Source organism: Toxotes jaculatrix, chromosome 9 (genome assembly GCF_017976425.1).
Source record: "Toxotes jaculatrix isolate fToxJac2 chromosome 9, fToxJac2.pri, whole genome shotgun sequence".
Lineage (NCBI taxonomy): Eukaryota > Metazoa > Chordata > Actinopteri > Toxotidae > Toxotes > Toxotes jaculatrix.
Genome location: NC_054402.1, coordinates 5,138,782 through 5,157,356, shown reverse-complemented (window position 1 = coordinate 5,157,356; position 18,575 = coordinate 5,138,782). Strand labels below are relative to the sequence as shown.

General features: G+C 40.7%; 1 protein-coding gene across 6 annotated transcripts; it reads left to right on the top strand.

Moving 5' to 3' along the window:
* Positions 1–618: 618 nt before the first annotated feature.
* kiaa0753 (KIAA0753 ortholog) lies at positions 619–18,343 on the top strand. Of its 6 annotated transcripts, none has more exons than XM_041045501.1 (19): positions 619–1,063; positions 1,837–1,889; positions 2,027–2,320; positions 2,471–2,720; positions 2,843–2,952; positions 3,064–3,126; positions 3,511–3,732; positions 4,296–4,470; positions 5,253–5,446; positions 5,629–5,759; positions 6,207–6,362; positions 6,894–6,983; positions 8,179–8,266; positions 8,492–8,563; positions 8,757–8,927; positions 9,159–9,261; positions 9,505–9,625; positions 15,872–16,099; positions 17,588–18,343. In XM_041045501.1, exons 2-19 carry the CDS (start codon positions 1,860–1,862, stop codon positions 17,739–17,741), a joined length of 2,652 nt encoding a protein of 883 aa, XP_040901435.1. In that variant the 5' UTR covers positions 619–1,063; positions 1,837–1,859; the 3' UTR covers positions 17,742–18,343. The 6 variants fall into 6 exon arrangements, with proteins under 6 accessions (XP_040901435.1, XP_040901433.1, XP_040901434.1 ...); XM_041045499.1 differs by having other exon boundaries at positions 2,837–2,952; positions 6,210–6,362; XM_041045500.1 differs by having other exon boundaries at positions 2,837–2,952; positions 8,495–8,563.
* Positions 18,344–18,575: the final 232 nt, after the last annotated feature.

The window sequence follows — 18,575 nt, the reverse complement described above, 5'->3', positions numbered from 1 at the left end:
ATACGTTTACTTCAGTAATGATCTGAAAAATACTTCTTCTTCCACAGTTCATATTATATTAAATGAAATGTCATCAAAAATGCAGTTCCACACACTTTTGACTTTTATGACGATCCGTACTTGATGCATTCAAGTAACCTTGGCAAAACGGTAAGGGGGCGATCAATTCTATTACTGTCATGTCATGTCATGTCATCATCTGCCGCTTATCTGGGTCCAGGACCAGGTCGCGGGGGCAACTCCTTCCCAGTCCACAATGCACCGAAGTCCTGCGACACCTCCCACAGGTGGTGAGCCAATGGGAGGTGGTGCCGTCCGGAGTGGGGCTCAAACCCACAACCACAAGAGATTGAGTCTTGTGCTCTATCAACTGAGCTAACCAGGCGGCCCCTATTAGTGTTTATACCGATTTTAATTTTTGATGTGACCTCCAGCGGTGGTGCGTTTAGAGCCATTCTTCCAATTTTTTTCACTAAGTGGGACGTCAGAAATTCCCGACATCTCCGACTCTGAATTAGAGTTAGTTTTTCCCATTTCGATGCTCTTATTAACCGTTTTATGATGTGACCTGAACGCACCCTTAAAAGCTACTTCCGTCTCGTTGCTTTCTGTTGTTGTCATGGCGGCGGTTCAAATTGTTGTCAAACTTGGTCTAAAATTTAAAACGTTAAACATGTGCTGTTCTTCAGCTAACGTACAGTTAGCGAAGCTGTGTGCGTAGCTAATTTGTAATCTTCACACAAACTGAAAAAAAGTAGGTGTAAGCGAAATAGAAATGGTGGAATGGAAGATTTTAGGATTAACTTGATGTTGGCAAACTTCAATGCAAAAGCCGGGTTAGCTTGCTAATGCTAACTCTGATTTGCATTACAGATGTATTTTTATTGTTAATTAACTGTTAGTTTGACAGAACTTGGGGGTAGTTTTTATCGTAATTACTGCACAGGTCTTTCAGAATGGTCCCACGATTTCCGTAGGACAGGAAAATCAGAGGAGAGACTCGGTTGTTTTAGGTTCAGCCCGACACCGCAGCGATTTAACCACCGAGATGTCCCAAACCAAGGTAAACAACAGTGGAAGAAGTGCCTAAAACCTGTCAATATTCAACGGTGTTTTCATTATAAATAGCTCATGCAACCTGTGTACCCAAGAACACAGTTTATTTTGAAAACCAATTAAATTCAGTTCAGTCTGACACAACAAACCTGCAACAAATCATACAATCATGAAAGTAATAAAGCTACCTTTATGTTAAAACTGTCTTAGAGAGGTGTTGATTAAACTAACGTTATACTGTCTTTTAATGGACTGTGATGTGTGGTGCTGTTGTATTGCGTTGTGCTAATATTTATTTCTAACAATTTGTCCCACAACTTCAGTGAAGATAGACTAGATATTAGAAACACCTCTCACTATGGCACCATTTTTTTCCACAGTATTGCACAGCACAGCTCCCAAAATGACCATAAAGTTGCATGAACACCTCTTTAAGCAGTTTAAACGGCAGTATAATAAAGGTAGGATTTATTGTTGGGCTGTTCACATTAATTTGCACTGGGTTTTGCTAATTGAGCAAAACTGAGTTCTAATGAGGTAAATGAGAGTAGAGCTGTCCCTACTATTATGAGAACGGAATAATTATAAGTGATTTTTAAAGCAAGAAATGCAAAACATTCGATGGTTCAAGGCTCTTAACTGTGAGAATTGGTTTCTTTTCTTGGTCTTACATTGTCGCAAATAGAATATTTTGGGCAAAATAAGACATTTGAGGATGTCACCTTGGAGTCCGAGATGTTTTGAAGGGTATTTTTTAATCGTGTTTTTTTTTTTTTATAGACCAAAGGATCAACTGGTTAATCATGGAAACAGTAGATTATATGATAATTAAGGTAACTGTTAGTTTCAGCCCGAAATGACAGAAATACTTGATGAGAAAGTGGTGTGAAAAGCATAACTGGATAACACAATGGTTGTTTATATCACACACAAGATTGGTTAAGACTGACTGGTGTTTTACATGCTGTAGTTATTGTTCAATGAAGCCATCCCTGCAAGCACCAGCAACCGTGCCAGCCATGTACGCCCGCCAGCCCCCATTGTGATTGAGAAGCTGCTGCCGATGTCAGAGGAGCGTGAGACTATGGGCAGCAGCAGGAGTTCCATCAACTTCACCGCGCTATCTGAGGACAGTCTGCAGGCTGCTGTTAAGCTAGCAAAGCGAGATCTGAGACGAAGGCGCCTTGAGTCACTGATAAAATCTCCTGCCAAACCTTCTCAAGAGGCCTCCCTCCTTGAAACAAGTGATGCAGAACTGCTTCAGGTAATTGGTGTAGATTAATGGCTCATAGTTTGTAATTGACTATCTCTGGGACTCTAAAGACTGCCTATTTATCGTTTACTTGCTTATGTCCTAGGACTTAGCGCAGTTTTGTTCAGTCTTTGACCATCCTGACTCCTTCTCTCTCTATAGGAGCTTGCAGCCACTCCAAATAAGGCAAAGTTAAAGGCCTCCAGTCCAAAAGAGAAATCAGCCCATCTTGCAGCAAAACAAACATCCCATAAGCGTCCACTGCCTCGGGCTGGTCAGTCACCGCCAACCAGAGATCCAGGCCCAAGGCAGTTGGAAGGAGGCAAACAGGCTCCTTTAAGCCAGGAAATCCACAAGCTGCAAAATGAACTAGAAGTTTATATTCAGAAAGTAGAAGAGCTGGCCAACAGAGGTAAGACACAAAAGTAACAAAAGCTTGTTACTTTAGGCCCTTGTTATATTGTCATATATCATATGGATTTATGTTTGACACATAGTGATGAATAATAATGAATGCTCGGATTTAAGCAACAGGGGAAAAAATGGACAAGCCACTGGAGCCTGAAGAGCGAAACAAGTTGGAGATGCGCAGACAGAAGCAGGCAGCCCGCTCAGCACGTGTCATCTATGTTCTCCAGCAACAGGTAATGTAAATCTGGGGCAAACGTATTTGAAAAATAAACCTTCACTTTTCACCTTGGCTTTTATTTGCTCCACTTCTGTGAACACTGTCCTACTAAATTTATATTGAATAGGTAAAAGAGATACAAGAAGATATAGAGAAACTACGAAGCCAGAAAATGTGGGACACCAAAAAGGTATGTCATCAGCATTGTCACCAATGTACTTTCACGTAGAGCTGAGACTGTGTATTTATTTGTTTATAATGATAAGGCATTGAAATCAATAAGTAAAATTACTTTCCTTCAAAACATACATGTTCTACAGGTCACATATTTGTCCAAATGCCCCAGTGAGTGGTCTGAAACCAGACTTGCATTAGTTTTATTTGGTTATATAACAGGCGTTAATCTAAAAAAAGCTTTTTTTTTCCCCGTCTCAAATCAGTAACAAGTCATGATGTTTAAATAACAGTTTTATGTGGCAGTATTTTTACCACATTTTAAAATGTTTATTTAATAGAATAATTAAGATATACTTTACTCTAAGGTAAACTGATTTACTATCTGTTCTACTTTCAGTCCACTGCAATAAACAGGCTTGCGGCTGCCCACCGTGGAGCACTCAGGGCTTTACAAGTTGTCATCCACCAGCTTTCAGATCTGTCTCATAGCAAGGTACCTCCTCACTACAAAGAGCTGGGCCAGCTGATTCGCCAGCTCTCTTTGTGTTCAGCAAAGGTCGAAGTGGACGAGGGTTCAGCTGTGCCTGAGACGGCCCTCGACATCCTGCAGAAACTAGAGGTGAGATGCATAAGGTGCATTCAGAAAGTATTTGCAGTGTTAAATGTTTTTTCATTGCATTGGCTCGAGCTCCAGCACAGTAGATTTTGAAATGTAACAAGTACTCCTTATACACTGTCCCCCAGTTTTAGGACATTGTCTTAGAGTTGGCATTACAAGGGAAAATACTAAGTGTCTGCTGCTGTCCGTGACTCACAGACTAATGGCTGTGGATGACCAACTTTGAAAAATAAGATGACAAAATTTACATCTAAGTCATCCTTTCTAATTTCTTTCTGTCCTCCAAAATTGTGAGATTATGTTTATAAGGGTTTACAGTTCCTGCAGTATGAATTTGATATTGATGTAAAAAAATTAAAGCTGTGAGTCAGCATTTTCTTCACTGGTTTCATATCATCTTTACACTCTATGACTACACTGCATTTGGCCTAGGGTGCGTAGTATATCTGTTATGAATGATTTTCTTTCTTATGTTAACAATGTAAATGCACAGCTTATTTTATGAAGGGCAGTTTTTTAAGTGAGTAATCAATTTTTTTGTCTTGTCTCTCTGTTTTTATTAGACTTTGGATTCTGCCCTCAGTAAACAAGAGATGCTCGAAAAAATGCAAGCCCAAACATTCCCTCCACACAGGAAGTCTCCTCATCGCAGCATGTCACCTAGTGTGCTCAAGGATCCCAGGACCTCAGCTGTTCAAGGACCTCGCAAACCCGCAAATCCCAAAAGAGGTGTCCGTGGTGAGTGTTTGTTTGCATGTGGAAACGTTTATTCTTCTTTTTAGTTAGCTGTTTGTGCATGTGTAACTTTACAAATAATTTTCTACTCTGTCTCCAATTTTTAACCTTGAGCAACAGTAAATATTAATACAATTTCTCTCTTTGTGATTCTTTTATAAATACAGTATTTTCCTTCATAATTTCCTGTGAAAGGCAACGGCCCATTTGCTGAAAACCGTGTGCATGCTTTTTGATGAAGAACCAACTGTTTAGTCTCCTGTGTATATGAAAGTCACCTAAGGACTTTTGTGCGGTTGTGTTCGGGCCCCCTACTGTGCTTAAATGACTGCATGCAGGCTGACAACTGATACGGAGCCATAAAGATGTGAAGAAAAACAGGATCTGAGGCGCAGAACTCTGGCCTCCAGTCCCCTGCTGCTTAGTCTTAAGAGCAGTTAACTCCTGCTGGCTCTGATTGGGCTGAGAGACACCCAGTGGAATAGATGACACAAACATCTACAATGAGCTTAAATCTCCCTGGAAACAAACATCTTTGCTGTTTTACATAAGTCCCCATGCCACTTATCTGGCAGTGCGTAGGGATTCAAATGGTTGTCAAGACTGCTTGCTAATTGTCTTAATTGGTGGTGGCGTGTAGTCCTCCCAGTTTCCACTTGTCTTTAATAGGGGAAAAAAAGAGTGTAGTCTGTTACTGTAGCTATTCCTAAACTTCTGTTTAAGTAGGATTGGTTCAGTTAAGATGAAAACCGTTCAAAGATGTAATTTTTCATTTGTGACTACAGGTAGGAGAATGGCCCCACAGAAGCCCAAAACTGCTTCTACCCAGCCCATGAACAGAAGAGAGGTGCTGAGGGCCGGCTTACAGAGCCTCGCCCAGCAGAGGGAGCTGAGAGAGCTCCAGGGACGACCTCAGACAAACACCACCTACAGAAAAGGACTGCACTCCGAGAGAAGAAAGGCTGACATTATAATGGAGGTGTTGGCTTGACTTCTTCAAAATTCAATACTGAAGTGAATATGTTAAAACACACAATAAGTGCCTTATATTATATTCTCAGCAGTGTGATTTGGGTTCTGTTGCTGAAGAGTCACGTGTGTCAGGGGTGAAAACCAAGTGACCATGTGAAAAATGTAAATTTTGTGATTTTATTTTCGTAGTGTAACCAGATGGGCGGTGCAGGCTTCCAGCAGCCCACAGTCTCCTCTCGGCTCAGAGTGAACGAGCTCCCTCAAAAAGAGCACTCTGTGCCCTGGATACCTACATCCCCTCACTCTCCTCCTCCACAGCGGTGAGCCTTTTATCTCTCTGTGCAGCTGATGACACATCGGATTTTTAAAGTCATCACCTATTATTGTTCACCGATGCATTTACTCTCAGTCATCCTCAACTCACTCTAGATGATTAATATCATTACATACCTAAGGTTATACTGTTGTAATATCTGAAACTATAATCTCAGGGTAGCTGTTTGCATCCAGTAGGAATCAGTATGTATTGATCTGCTCATTAATGCATTGTGAATTTATGCTTAGACAAGCTAGAGCGAGAGACCAAAGTGTCAAAGACATTGCAACGTTTCTTATGTAAAAATGTCTTTCTCTTTACCTTTCCATGATTCTTCTTCTCCATATTCCTCCTGCTCATTTCCCCCACCATCTCTTCTGACTTGTCCTAATAAAGTATGACTGCCTGTGCCTGTGTTTATTATTCTTTCATTCCTCTGCTACTATCTCAGTAGATCTCCTCAAAGGGCGAGACCAGAGCCTCGATGTCTCTTCTCACCAGTGAAGCCCTCAACAAGCCCTCCAAATCAGAAGGCTGCTGGTGGTTTTGGAGCAGAGCTGGTCCTAAACTCAGAAAAGAAGAAGCAAGCTCAGAATGAAGCATTAAGGTGAAGCCCACCTCCTTTTTTCCCCCCCTAATTTTATACTCTTCTACTTATCATTTCTCCAAGTAGTCATTGTGACATTTTTATTATTTCTGCTTCACACATTTGTTTTAGCAAAAGAGAAAAAAAGTGGAACCGATGAAATCTAGGGGAAAGGAATGTAAATGAGTCCTCCATCTGTATTCAGTGACTTATTTCTAACCTCTATGTCAGACCCCACTCGCTGACAGCCACAGGCAATACTCTGATTGTAATTCAAAGTTAATTCTTTCCAATAAATTAATCTAGGTGCTTTCTAGATTGAGGCCATTTCTCTTTATGAGTGATTAATAGTTGGCCTGTTTCTAGTGATTATAAGCGCCTCATTGATTGAGTATTCCACATATGTCTCTGTTTAATCAAATCTTAATTACAACAATTGTGCTTTCCAATTAATCAGTGTCAGGCTGCTTTTGGAGATGAGGATTTTAAGTTAGTGAAATGCTTAATTGAGCTTGGATTTTGCTTCATTTGATGATGACTGACTTGGTACAGGAAAGCCTGGCTGGATAAGATGACGATGCAGAGACTGAAAGAGCTCAACCAGCTGAGTAAAGAGGAGGCTGAACGCATTCAGAGATTGAGGTACAGTAGTAATATATGAACAGTTTTAGTAGACTTAAAGGATCTGAGGGAAGTTGAAGCTCCTAATGCTGCTGCAGTTGCTAGATATTGATCCAGCTAAATATCAGATAATTTTTTGATTCCATTTGTACCCAAAGCGCAACCTCTATAGGCACTGACAATAAATACCAAACTATAGTATAAATGCACAATTAAAGCAGTTGACCAAATTTAAATCATACCTAAAATTCCTGCCTAGTGAGACAAATTAAACGAAGCTTGATACGGACAGGATGGGTATATTGGTAGAAGGGGTTATAACTGTCTTCAGAGGCCCCTAATCATTATACAATACACATACAACACAACAATAATTCTGATAATATATGCATGTGCATGTACATTCTCCTGTACAAACATTAGCTGTTTAGGTTATTTAGAAAGAAGAAACATTTCCCAGCAGTAATGCCACTTAAAAAAAAAAAACACATAAATTTTGCTGCCAAGCCAAAGTGGTAATCCACACAATAATCTACCGTACAGCTCAATGCACCAGGCCCCAGAATTTAATGAACACACTGGGAATTACAACATCAACATAATTACCTACAAACAATAGAACAGAAAACAATGCAGGGTGTGATTGCAGCAACATTCCCTCAGCAACAGGGAACATATGTTCCTATAGATCACCACACATTTTCTAATTAGTCATTGGACAGTTTAGATCAGCAAGGCCAGCAGCAACAAAACACAGCATGACCAGAGCATAGGTTGCCGACAACACGCTGTATATAGTGTCTGTAATGTTCATAGGCCGTTCAGTTTTTTAGCATTTTTACACATTTGACGCTGCAGTGTTCTTAAGGTTTGTCGTTGTGCAGATACCATTTTTTGTGAAGCCCATTAGGCTTGATTATCAATCATACATGACATAACAGTTACTTAATAGATTCAAAAAGGGATAGTCATTTGAAAATTGTAATTTAAACTTTTCTTATGGGTCAAAAAAAAAATTGGTCTTAAATTTTAGTTTGACATCTGTCACTTTTTCATCTGCCAAGTTTGACCAATATAATACATTTCTTAGTATCATGTTTTAATATTGTCATCAGGGAGGAGTAAATAAATCTCATTTAGTATATTAAAGTTAAATCTATCAGCCTCAGAAGAACTTCTGTGACAGCTTGCGATGTGGGTGTGTTTTGGTTTTCAGGTCTGAAGTGGTCTCGCCAACTCAGTGGGCTGAGAGAGCTGAGCAGAAGGCCAGGGAGAGAATTCAGCCCCTACTGAATGAAGCACAGGTAACAAGATGCAGTGTGTCTTGTCTGCATAGTGCCATATTTTCCTGTCTTTTTATTTCACCCAAAGAGGTGGGAGGAGGCAATCAATACACTTATTTTTCCTTAAAACAAAACAAAACCTGGATCGACCCTCAGATTTGCCTGATTTTTTATGGACTAAGTGGGAGTAAATGATGATTGCTTTAGATTGATGGAGCTGCGTTTGTTTTTCTCTGTGTACCTCAGCAGATTGGCGAGTCCAGGAACAGGATCAGCTCCTCACTGAGAAATCGGCTGTCTGAGCAGGCTGCAGAGAGGGTGGGCTATGCTGCTGTTGCCAATAATTCACAAGAGAGAGGACAGGTGGCCTTGCTATTGAATAAAGTTTGAATTTGGTAACATGGCCAAAATTAGAAGAACTCGAACTCACTTAATTATACAATTAAGCATAATAGTCAGCTTATATAGTTCATTATGTTTATTGTGTTTTTGTGCATGTTGTCCTCCACAGGCAGCAGAGACTGCTGAGCAGCTGAGTGAGGCACTGCTGGAAGATCTGTTGGAGGACACTGCACAGGCAGCGTGGGCAGCTGAGGCAGACGGACAGTTGGAGGGCATGGCCCAGCGTAGGCTTCAGGCCCCCACCCTGGAGAGTATGCTGCTTCGTATGGAGGAGATACAGGTGAGAGCTGCGCTACAGAAAGGCCCACCAACAAAAGGTCGCCGTGGAACCTGAAAGGTCACCAGCGATCGGTTTGTTATTAATAGTGAGTTGTTAGGACAGCTCTGGTCTGGAGTTGCTTACTGATGTGGGGTCTAGACTTGATTATGATGTTCAGTTTGTCTGACATGGCTCCCTATTGGCAGGTGGAAAGTATGTTTATAAAATTAGTTTCTCTGTGTGCCTGAGCAGAGGGATCAGGAGGAAGTAAGGAGACGGTTTGCTTCTATCACCTATTCCGACCCTCTTTACTGGGACCGACCAGGACCAGCAGGTAAAAAAAAAAAAAAAAATGGTATGAGCACAAACATTACATTCAACCCTCCTATTTATCCTCTGTAACTGCATTTAGAGGAATTATTTCCCTGATGTCTCCTGTAGGTGGAGACAGTGCTACAACTGACAAGAGTAGGTCAATACTTGTCATTCTGATTGTATGCTCTTCTTGTTTTTTCCACCGTCTGTCCATCTGTACCCTGCTCCACCCCATCTCTCTCGACACACACTACCACTGCCCCTTCCTCTCTGTTCTTCCCAGAACCCCAGTGCCAAGCTCTGGGCTCCAGGCCAGCCTCTCCTCAGCCAATTAGGCTTACCAGGCCAGTGCTGAAACAGACCTCTGCAGCTGATATTGTCCTAGAAAAACCCGTGGAGACTGGGTGGGTTACTCTGTCCTTTACCCTTTATTACACTCAAATAATTTCTCTGTCTTATCTTTTGCCGATGGCTCTTTTCCGTGCTATTTTATTCATCTTAAAGAAGCAGTAAGGAAATTTTGGAGTGTTCCCAGAATATTAACTGAAGTGCGTTGTAAAGGTTTGACCTATGTAACTTCCTTTCCAATCTTTTGAGCTGAAATAAGAGGTCTTAGCCTCTGTCATCGGCCATCATTGCTCCTGCACAATACAGGTGATTGCATAGAATTGTGATATAACCCTCTTTCAAAAATATAAATACAGCAGTGGTAAACTATGATTGCTTGGAAAGTCTAAGGTCACCTTTTATGGGAACAATAAAATGTATCGAATTGCAGTTAAAGACTTCCTGTGGTTGTACTATGAAACTAAGAGCAGCAGCAGCAGCATCCACAGGAAGCCATTCACTGTTCACCTAATTAGACCTCTAGACTCAGTGAAAAGTAAAGTGGTTAATGTTTTTCCAATGATTCCCAGTTACTGTGCTTTTTCCTCATGACGTGTCGTTGCCTTATGATCGCTCTCCCACCGGGAAGCCTTACTCATCCCACAAAACTCACTTGGTGGCTACCGTACCCAGGGCAGAGTCTATTCCTGACTCTGGCAGCAGACTCCACAGAGAGACCCTCTACTGCCCAGGGCTTTGGCTGCAGCTGCTTTACTGCTTAAATTAATGAGGAACTTGGAAGGAAGAGAAAAGAGAGTAGAAGGGCTGGAAGTTGTTGACACAGACAAGCCAGCAGGATGTTGCTTCTAACTTCACACAATGGCCATTAGCAAATTAAAGCCAGTCAGACTTGGAGTGCCTTAGGTTCAGTTCCCTCAATGGAAACTTTGCCCTGAGATCCTCTGTGGCAGTGACTCATCTTCAACTGTCTTCTTGACACATCCATCAAGTAATAGCTCTGCTTTTTGACAAACAGAACACAGGCACTTGGAAGTGAACTATTATATGTTGAAGAGGTGTTGTTTGCATTACATTTTTCAGAGGAATCCAACCTTACATTGTCTTAATAGGGGCAAAGTCACTGCCAGGCCGTTTGTTCTGAAACTTCCTGAATTTTCGTAGGATAAAACAGAGACACATGCCTGCATTGCTTTCATCCTCAGTCCAAATTACAGTGCCTTTAAAAAGCATTGGCACCTCATTGGATCTTTTTATGTTTCCTTAACTTTTTGAATCGCAGTGGATGTAATTAGGATTTCTGACCTATCGATAGAAAAAATACTTTTAAAGTGAAAAATAATCTCTACAAGTTTATCTAAATTAATTAGAAATATAGAACACAGAAGATGAATGTGTGTATGGAACCCAAAACAATTATCAAAGGCTTGTCAAAAGATAAATTCTAATAAGGGAAATGTTAAAGTAGAGAAAAGTGCATAGATTGCATAAAGTGTAAGCGTGGTTGACTAACACCACAAAACCGAGAGTTTCCTATTAAAATCATCTAATTAACTAATTAAAGAATGAGCTTAGTGTTTCGGCACTCGTCTGCTTTTTATGAGAAGAGGTTGATATTTATTCTGGTTGATGTTTTTAATGGGTTCATCTGAGATTTCTTGGCCTTAGTCAGAGTAACGACTGTTGGTTTCCGTCGGTACATTGATGTTGACAGACAAATTCAGCAGCACGGAGGAGTGGGTAGCTTTGCTGTCTGCTGACTCACGCATCATGCCATCACAGAATCTCTATTCCACTAGATGCTCCTCAGCGTTTCTATTACAATAATAAGACCGTAAAACAGCAGTACTGATGACGGTTATGTATGTTAAACATGTCTGTATTGTAATTTGCGACCCCAAGATTGCTTGGCGCTCAGTAATTGTACTCATTCTCATTCAGAAAATTATTAACATTGATTCCAATACATTATCCATCTCCTCCCCTCTCTAAATGAAGACCCAGCCAATTCAGTAGTTACTTGCTGGCTGCTCGGAGGGTTAAGTACTTTAGTCTGGAATAAAATTAATTTTCACATTTGATTTAAATTTTTGTAGCCAAATTTAATAGCCAAGTGACAAAGGGAATTGCTTCATGTCCGCACAATTAAATACAGTAATTGTATATGAAAAAAGATTATGCCAATGAAGATTACACTTGTCATGGTTAGTGAATCTGTGGAGTCTTTTTTTTTTTTACCATGGCCCATGACAAGATGCAAGTAGAAACCTTTTGTAAGTGCTGCTGCAGACGGATAACAGCCCTCTTTCCACAGTGCTCAGTCCCCTAAGAAGTAATAAAGTTCGGGGTTAGGGAGTCATTTGGTGCGAGGTAGAAAGAGAAACTGTGTTTATTGGGCACATTGTTTTATAGAGCTGTCTTTTGGGGCCAGGAAGTTGCTTTGTAAACTGACCTGAGCTGTAAGAGTGGGCTACCTGTGTTGGAGTGTTGCCGGCTAAATCCACCCAGGTGACACATTTTACAGCACATAACAGAGGAAATGAATTGAAGAAAAGTTTTCATAGCAGTCTGTTGTGTAAGCAATACTTAAGAAAAACACACATAATATACCAGCAACCACATTAACCGTTATCACCAACCTAACCTAAACTTGTTGCAGTCTACAACAAACAGATCCTGTTGATTTAATACCCCTTCATTTAGGACATGTCAGAATGTGTAGGTCTTTAACAGGGAGTAATAGGATCTGAGTTTCACAGTAGTCCTTCAGATAATTGTGAAATGACATTAGTGTCCATCTGCTGCCTGAGGAAATGAGCTGTGTTAGTGCACAGCTAAAGCTAACTGTTCACCTCCTACACTGAAATGAACAAATCATGAAAGAAAACAATAGAGTAATAACAATAGATTTAATGATAATGCCTCACTTTGATGTCAGAGAGTAACTAGTCAACACAGTGACCACATTAAGGAGCAGAATTCTCTAGATAATGAGAAACGTTATTTTGATGAACGCTTTAGTCTCAGTAGATATTCAAAACTGCAGCCAGCTTCAGTTCAGCCCAGATATCTGTATACCTGCCAACAATTCAGATAATCAATACTTGTGTGAAGGGACCAGCGTAAAGCCTACCATACCACTGATTAAAATTCAACTTTCGTGTTGCTTATTCGGCAAACGATTAAGAGACCACTTGCATCAGTTCCTACAGTATGGAAGGTAATAGCCTGAAAAGGCAGTTTGTTTTTGTTTTGGTGTGGGACTGTGTTAATCCTCTGTCAGTGTTGATTCTGCAAGTGTTAAATTTGGGTGGTTTGGAACAGCTGCATGAAGAAGTGATGTTTATTTTTTCAGCCCTCATTAGTTGTTTATAACCCACATTTCTCAGCCCAGAGGGACACATCCAGGGGCGCTGCCAGAGATTTTGAGCCCCATGAAAAGATATTGCATCAGGGCCCCACCATCACAGGCCTCACCACCCCTGAAAACATAACACTGTGCAGACATCCATGCAGCATTCTGCAAAACAGTGGAATTCAGTGGAAATTTAATGTAAATTACATTAAAACTATAAAAGATGGCCTTTAATAACAAAATTCTTTTAACATTAATGAGTAACTTAAAATAAATATATCTTAAATATACACAAACTTTTTCAATTAAAGTAAGACATTATTATCTAGAGAATGATGTAACAAGCAAAAGCATAAAACCAGCAGCGTTTGTTTGAACCAAGTATACATACCAACTAGAAAATAAGCGACTGTAAAAAAAAAAAAAAAAAAAAAATGGGAAATGAAGGCCTGATGGTGGAGCTAGAGAAAAGGTCAAGTGGTAACCAAATCAATAGTTTCCTTCCTGTTGGGGTCTTGATTGTGCACAACATAGTTTATGGCAAACTAGCCATGACTTTGAGATATTGTTGTTAGTCTGTTGTCAGTCTTGTTTTCAGCCTGTGGGCATCTTGGGCGTAGTGATCCAGTATCCAGGGCCATGCCATTTAACTGGCTGTTTTTGTTTCATGTAATGATCATTATGTGGAAAAATAATTACCGTGCTTGAATTCTTATTGAAAAGGATTTAATCATGTTTTTCTCATAATTATAAGAAAAGAGATTCCCACAGACCCTTTGCAATTATGCCAACTGACATGTCATTCAACACAAAGCTGTTCACCTCCTTCTTCAGTTTGGTGTAGGGCTGGTTCATTAGCAAGGATGCGGAGACTAAGCTGCTGAGCCTGAAGCTGCATCTGTTGGGCCAAGCATACAGGGGCAATACAGGGGCAATACCGGGGCCCTGTGGATGTTTATTCTTGCCAAAAAAAAAAAACAAGAGAAAAGAAAATGATGTGGCAGTGACACTGCAGATATTTCTCAGCGTGCCTCTACTTCACTGGAGGCTTCTTTGATTGGGTTTGAGCTTGACGACTGAGGGACACCGGCAGGCTGTTGTTGGTTATAGCTTTCCAGATTTTGCGCTTATGTTGTGCTTATAGTGGCATGGAGAAGGGAGAGGGGCTGATGGGGGAATGCAATTTTCAAAATAATTACTCTCTGCTGATTTGCGGGGGGGGAAAATAAATAAATAAAGCAGATCTATGTATCCATGGTGAGGAGCCGGGACACAGACTCTTATCCCCCTCCCCACCCAACCCTCTCGGCTAATGTTGACTGACTCATCAAGGCTTCATCAGCAGGTCAAGCCAGTCAATGAAAAGATGAAAGCCTACAGAGCAACAACATGCGCTACCTTTTATGCATTTTTTAAAATGTATTTATTTTTCTGCTCCAAGTATTTCAAACAAGCCGAGAGCTGTGATGCACAGCTTGGCTCAAGACCTTTTACTCATAATGGCCCCATTGTGGCCTGATTGTTTCAAATTCAAGAGACTGCTTTTTTGGAATATTAATCGTTTATGAGTAAACAAGAACATTTCCTTCACACTATTTGTCCTATGTGCTTCTTATCTTTCCCGCTGTTGTCAAAAGCTCACTAAGACTAATGTGAATCTTGCTTGAATCACCTCCTGATCCCGGGTCTACATTCCCTGCGTCCCTTTTGATATATCGCATACGGCGCCATCCTTTGCCAGGTCGTCTGTTCTGTTTCCCGGGCGATATGCGACTGGAGATTTTGTAGAGAAATGTGAGGACAAACTTGAAAGCCACTTGAGGTGATTTTGTTAATAGCTAATGCTGCTCATCTGTTTTGGTTTTGGTACAGGTCACGCTGTAGGTGGATGAAGTGAAGTGAACTGAGGCGTGATGGATAAAGGATGTTTTTTTTAGTAATTCAACCATCAAATTTGTGGTCCCCTGTCAATCACTGCCCACACAGAAACACACACCTTTGTGAGCACAGAGATTTACTGAAATATTCCCTATAAATGTCATCTACAGTTGTTCATTGTCTTAAAGCCCTTTCACTGAGCTTTATAGGGCAGAAGAGTGTAAGAATACACAACTAACACTTTGTACCATTTCTATTCTAGGATTCTAGGATTTTTATTATTCACATCACCTTTTAACAGATAAATATGCCAGATTAATCTTGCCCTTGGAGAACATCTTTTGTGCCAAAATGTCTGAGTGATTTTTGTTGACAGAAAAGCCAAGTTGGTTCCTGTTCATTTCTGAATATGGAAGAAAAAAGCGTGGGTGCTATTCTGACTTTATAAACAGGCAGTTTGCAGGGTGCTGTATTGTTGCTTTCGCCACATTGGCCCTCAGATACCCATCAGACAGTAAATCGACCCATTTCGAAGTGAAAGCAGAGTTAACTGTGCTGGTACTTTGATATTTATGGCCACCCCATGGTTTGCAGCCCCCACAGTCACAACAGAAACAAGTTCAGCTGAGGCCGGGGAGCACAATAGAGAGGCACTTTGCTCTGGGAACTGCTGCAACACTAAATATAGCACCAAGAGCGCCGTCGCAAGAGCCAGGCTGATTTGTCCAAGCAGAGAGGATTATAAAGGCAGACCATGGCAATGCCCAGCTGAGCCCCAACTCCCTCTGAGCAAGGGGCAGACGAGAGAGCCGGCCTGCGCTCTGACACCTTTCCTAAATTCATCATCCTCAGCTTCATATCGGGCACAGCAAGTATTTCTGGTCAATCACAGCGCTGCGCTCCATTCTGGCTCCCTCGTCAATAAAGATGTTTACCTCTTCCTCACAGCCGTAGCCCTCAGAGGCCCTCTACCCATTTCATACAGCACTGAATGATCAAGGTAATGAAAAGGTGTCATAGAAATCTACCTGTTCGCTTCTCTACATGAGCATCCCCTTGTGTTTCCACACAGTTTTTTGTCTGAGAGCAGCCTAACAGAAGAGGCATCCCAAGACAAGCAGCAGCCCAGAAACAGCACCACATTCCCAGGCCCAGTGGAGAAAAGCAGGGGGACTGTTATCTCTGTGCCAGGCAGCATGCTGAGAAACATTCAACGGTACCGGGAAGACTACGAGGCCTACCTGCGTGTTGTGGCTCACGAAGCCGTCGGCAGCTTTAACCCCTGGGCCGTCGCAAACAGGTAAAAGACTAACATCGAAGGCAACAAGTAAAAGTTTCCTAACAACCCTGTGGTTGTCAGAAACTGCAGGTAAACAGTGCTAATAATAAATTCAGTAGTCATTTTTGTATCTTTGAATTTTTCTAAAAGTATTTCTTCTCCATATTAACAGTATCACATGCTCAGTTTTTGTAACCAGAGCTACATTGCAGCAAAATGTGTCCTTCCTGCTCTCTGTTTTGTCCCTGGACATGTTTGAAGGACATAATGTACAGATGGAAGAGCTCACTCTGAGAGGATCCTGCAGAGTTTATGGTTTGCATAGTGTCTCTCTGGTGTTCATCGCTTTTCTTCTCTCCCACTCACAAATTTGCATTCTTCAGAGAATTCTTAAATTGCTGCATTGCAGAATACAGAAGACTGCTTCTCATCTTTGTGAACATACTGAATCCATGATTTTCCAGTCTTTTTTTTTTTTTTGACAGATTTGCATGGGAATTACAAATAGCTCAATAAATATAGTTATATTTTTTTTAAATAAACTCAGAGCTGAAAAAACTGCTGCCCAGTCCCGACCCATGGGACTTGACTGAGTGTGTCACTGGCTCATTATCAGTCCCACATCAATCAACCAAAGTTTTCAAGAGATAGATCAGTACTTTTCTGAATTAGGAACAAAATAAGGGATATGATATGAGGAGAAGTCATCCAATAATTTTTTTGGAGAGAGAACACATACATATAGGCTCACATGGCTTTTAGTACATTACTATTCTTATTTGCTAATGGTTGTTCCCAGTGCATAATGGTAGATTCTTCATTGTTTTTTTTACTCTGTATCCAAAGTTGAGTGCAAAATCTTGTTGTATTGACTCTTCAAAGGTACAGGTAGTTCAACAAGATGCAATTACTCTGATTGCTGTGTTGTACCTACAGCCTAATGATTTGACATTTTGGGGGCTTTGTAAGAGTGTACACCATTTTCGCTTACTCTCTATGCCCCTGCCTCAGTTTGTGTGTGTTGACCCAGATAATCATCAAAACACTGAAATGTAGCTCGGTGCTGCATCCAGCTCACCAGTCCTTTCAGTTATTTTCCTTCATTTTGTGCCTCTCGAGGCAAGGCACACATTTTTTCATGCCCAGCCCTGAAAGTCAGTAGACAGACACACTGGTTAAGAAAAACCTGCTTTAATCAGTACTTTTGGCATTTGTGCAGATAATGACACAAAACCGATGATTTAAATTGTGCTTTGAAATCTCAGGAAGTGAACTCAAATGACATTTTTTAAAATAACGTACACATTTATTGTGTCTCTTTCTATTAAATGTTGTCTGTTAGTTGTCATGCAAATCTAATTGTAATATATCTTTTTTCACTTGTTGTGATGCTAAACAAGTTCTCAGATGTTCCAATCAAATTTGACTTTGTATAGGTTTCTTTGACTTTTAAAATTGAAAGTTTTTGCTGAATGATTTCTAATGTCTCTGCTCCTTGTTGTCCCACAGCCTGGCAGACGAGTTACTGTCTGAGGCTCTGGCTGACGTGGCAGCAGAGTTTCAGGACGTTGTGGAGGAGTACGCCGAAGCTGTCTTTACCTCAGAGTTTCTTCAGCCAGTCCAGTCACCCCCTGCTGCAGCTGCAGCTTTGGTCAGCCAATAGGATGTTACAAGCATCGTGGATGTGGTAGTTTCTTACACATTGCTATAATACGTATTTATTTTGTTGGTGAATCTGCGTTTTCAGATCAGGTTCATTTTGGTGACCATGGACACAATTTTTCTATAGCTTTGCAAGTTTTACATGCAGATATTTAAGTTTGGAATGAAACTCATCTGATCTGAAAATGTGTTGATAGATCACCATTAAGACAGCATATGACTTAATTTAATTGGGATTGTCAGTATATATGCTGCAGCAGATGAGATTGTTGAATTGCACATGGAGCATTAGTCCCATTACTCTTTATGGTCCCTCTGTAGCTGTGATTGAATTCCTCTGGGAAAGTTAGTTTAGTTTAGATAAGCTTGGAGAGACCATCACGACATTACAGAGGATTATAAGATTACCGCCCTTCCCTTGCACTTAGTTTAAATCTCCCTGAGGATTACTCACACTATTTTCATGTTGGAATATGGAAATAAATTAATTGTATACGGTCTCCACCAGAATGATTTAGGATAAGCTGAGGGCATCATGTGGTTAATCTATTGTAACTTGATTTCCTCCTTTGCTTTAATATCTAAATAAAGGGTGTAAACACAGCAAAGGACTTTATTTTCACTCACAGGTTATTGTGATTTCCCAGTTAGTTATGTCCATGAGGTCTGTTATGTGACGAGATAGAGTACAGGAGAGGAAAGACTAATGTGTGTGGACATGAAGTCTCTTCCACTTCCACTTTATGATGATCTTTTCAGCTCTTCATTTCTGTTTATTTTTCCACAGAGCCGAACAAAAATACAGTTCCTCATTTATATACCAGTGGTACTGACC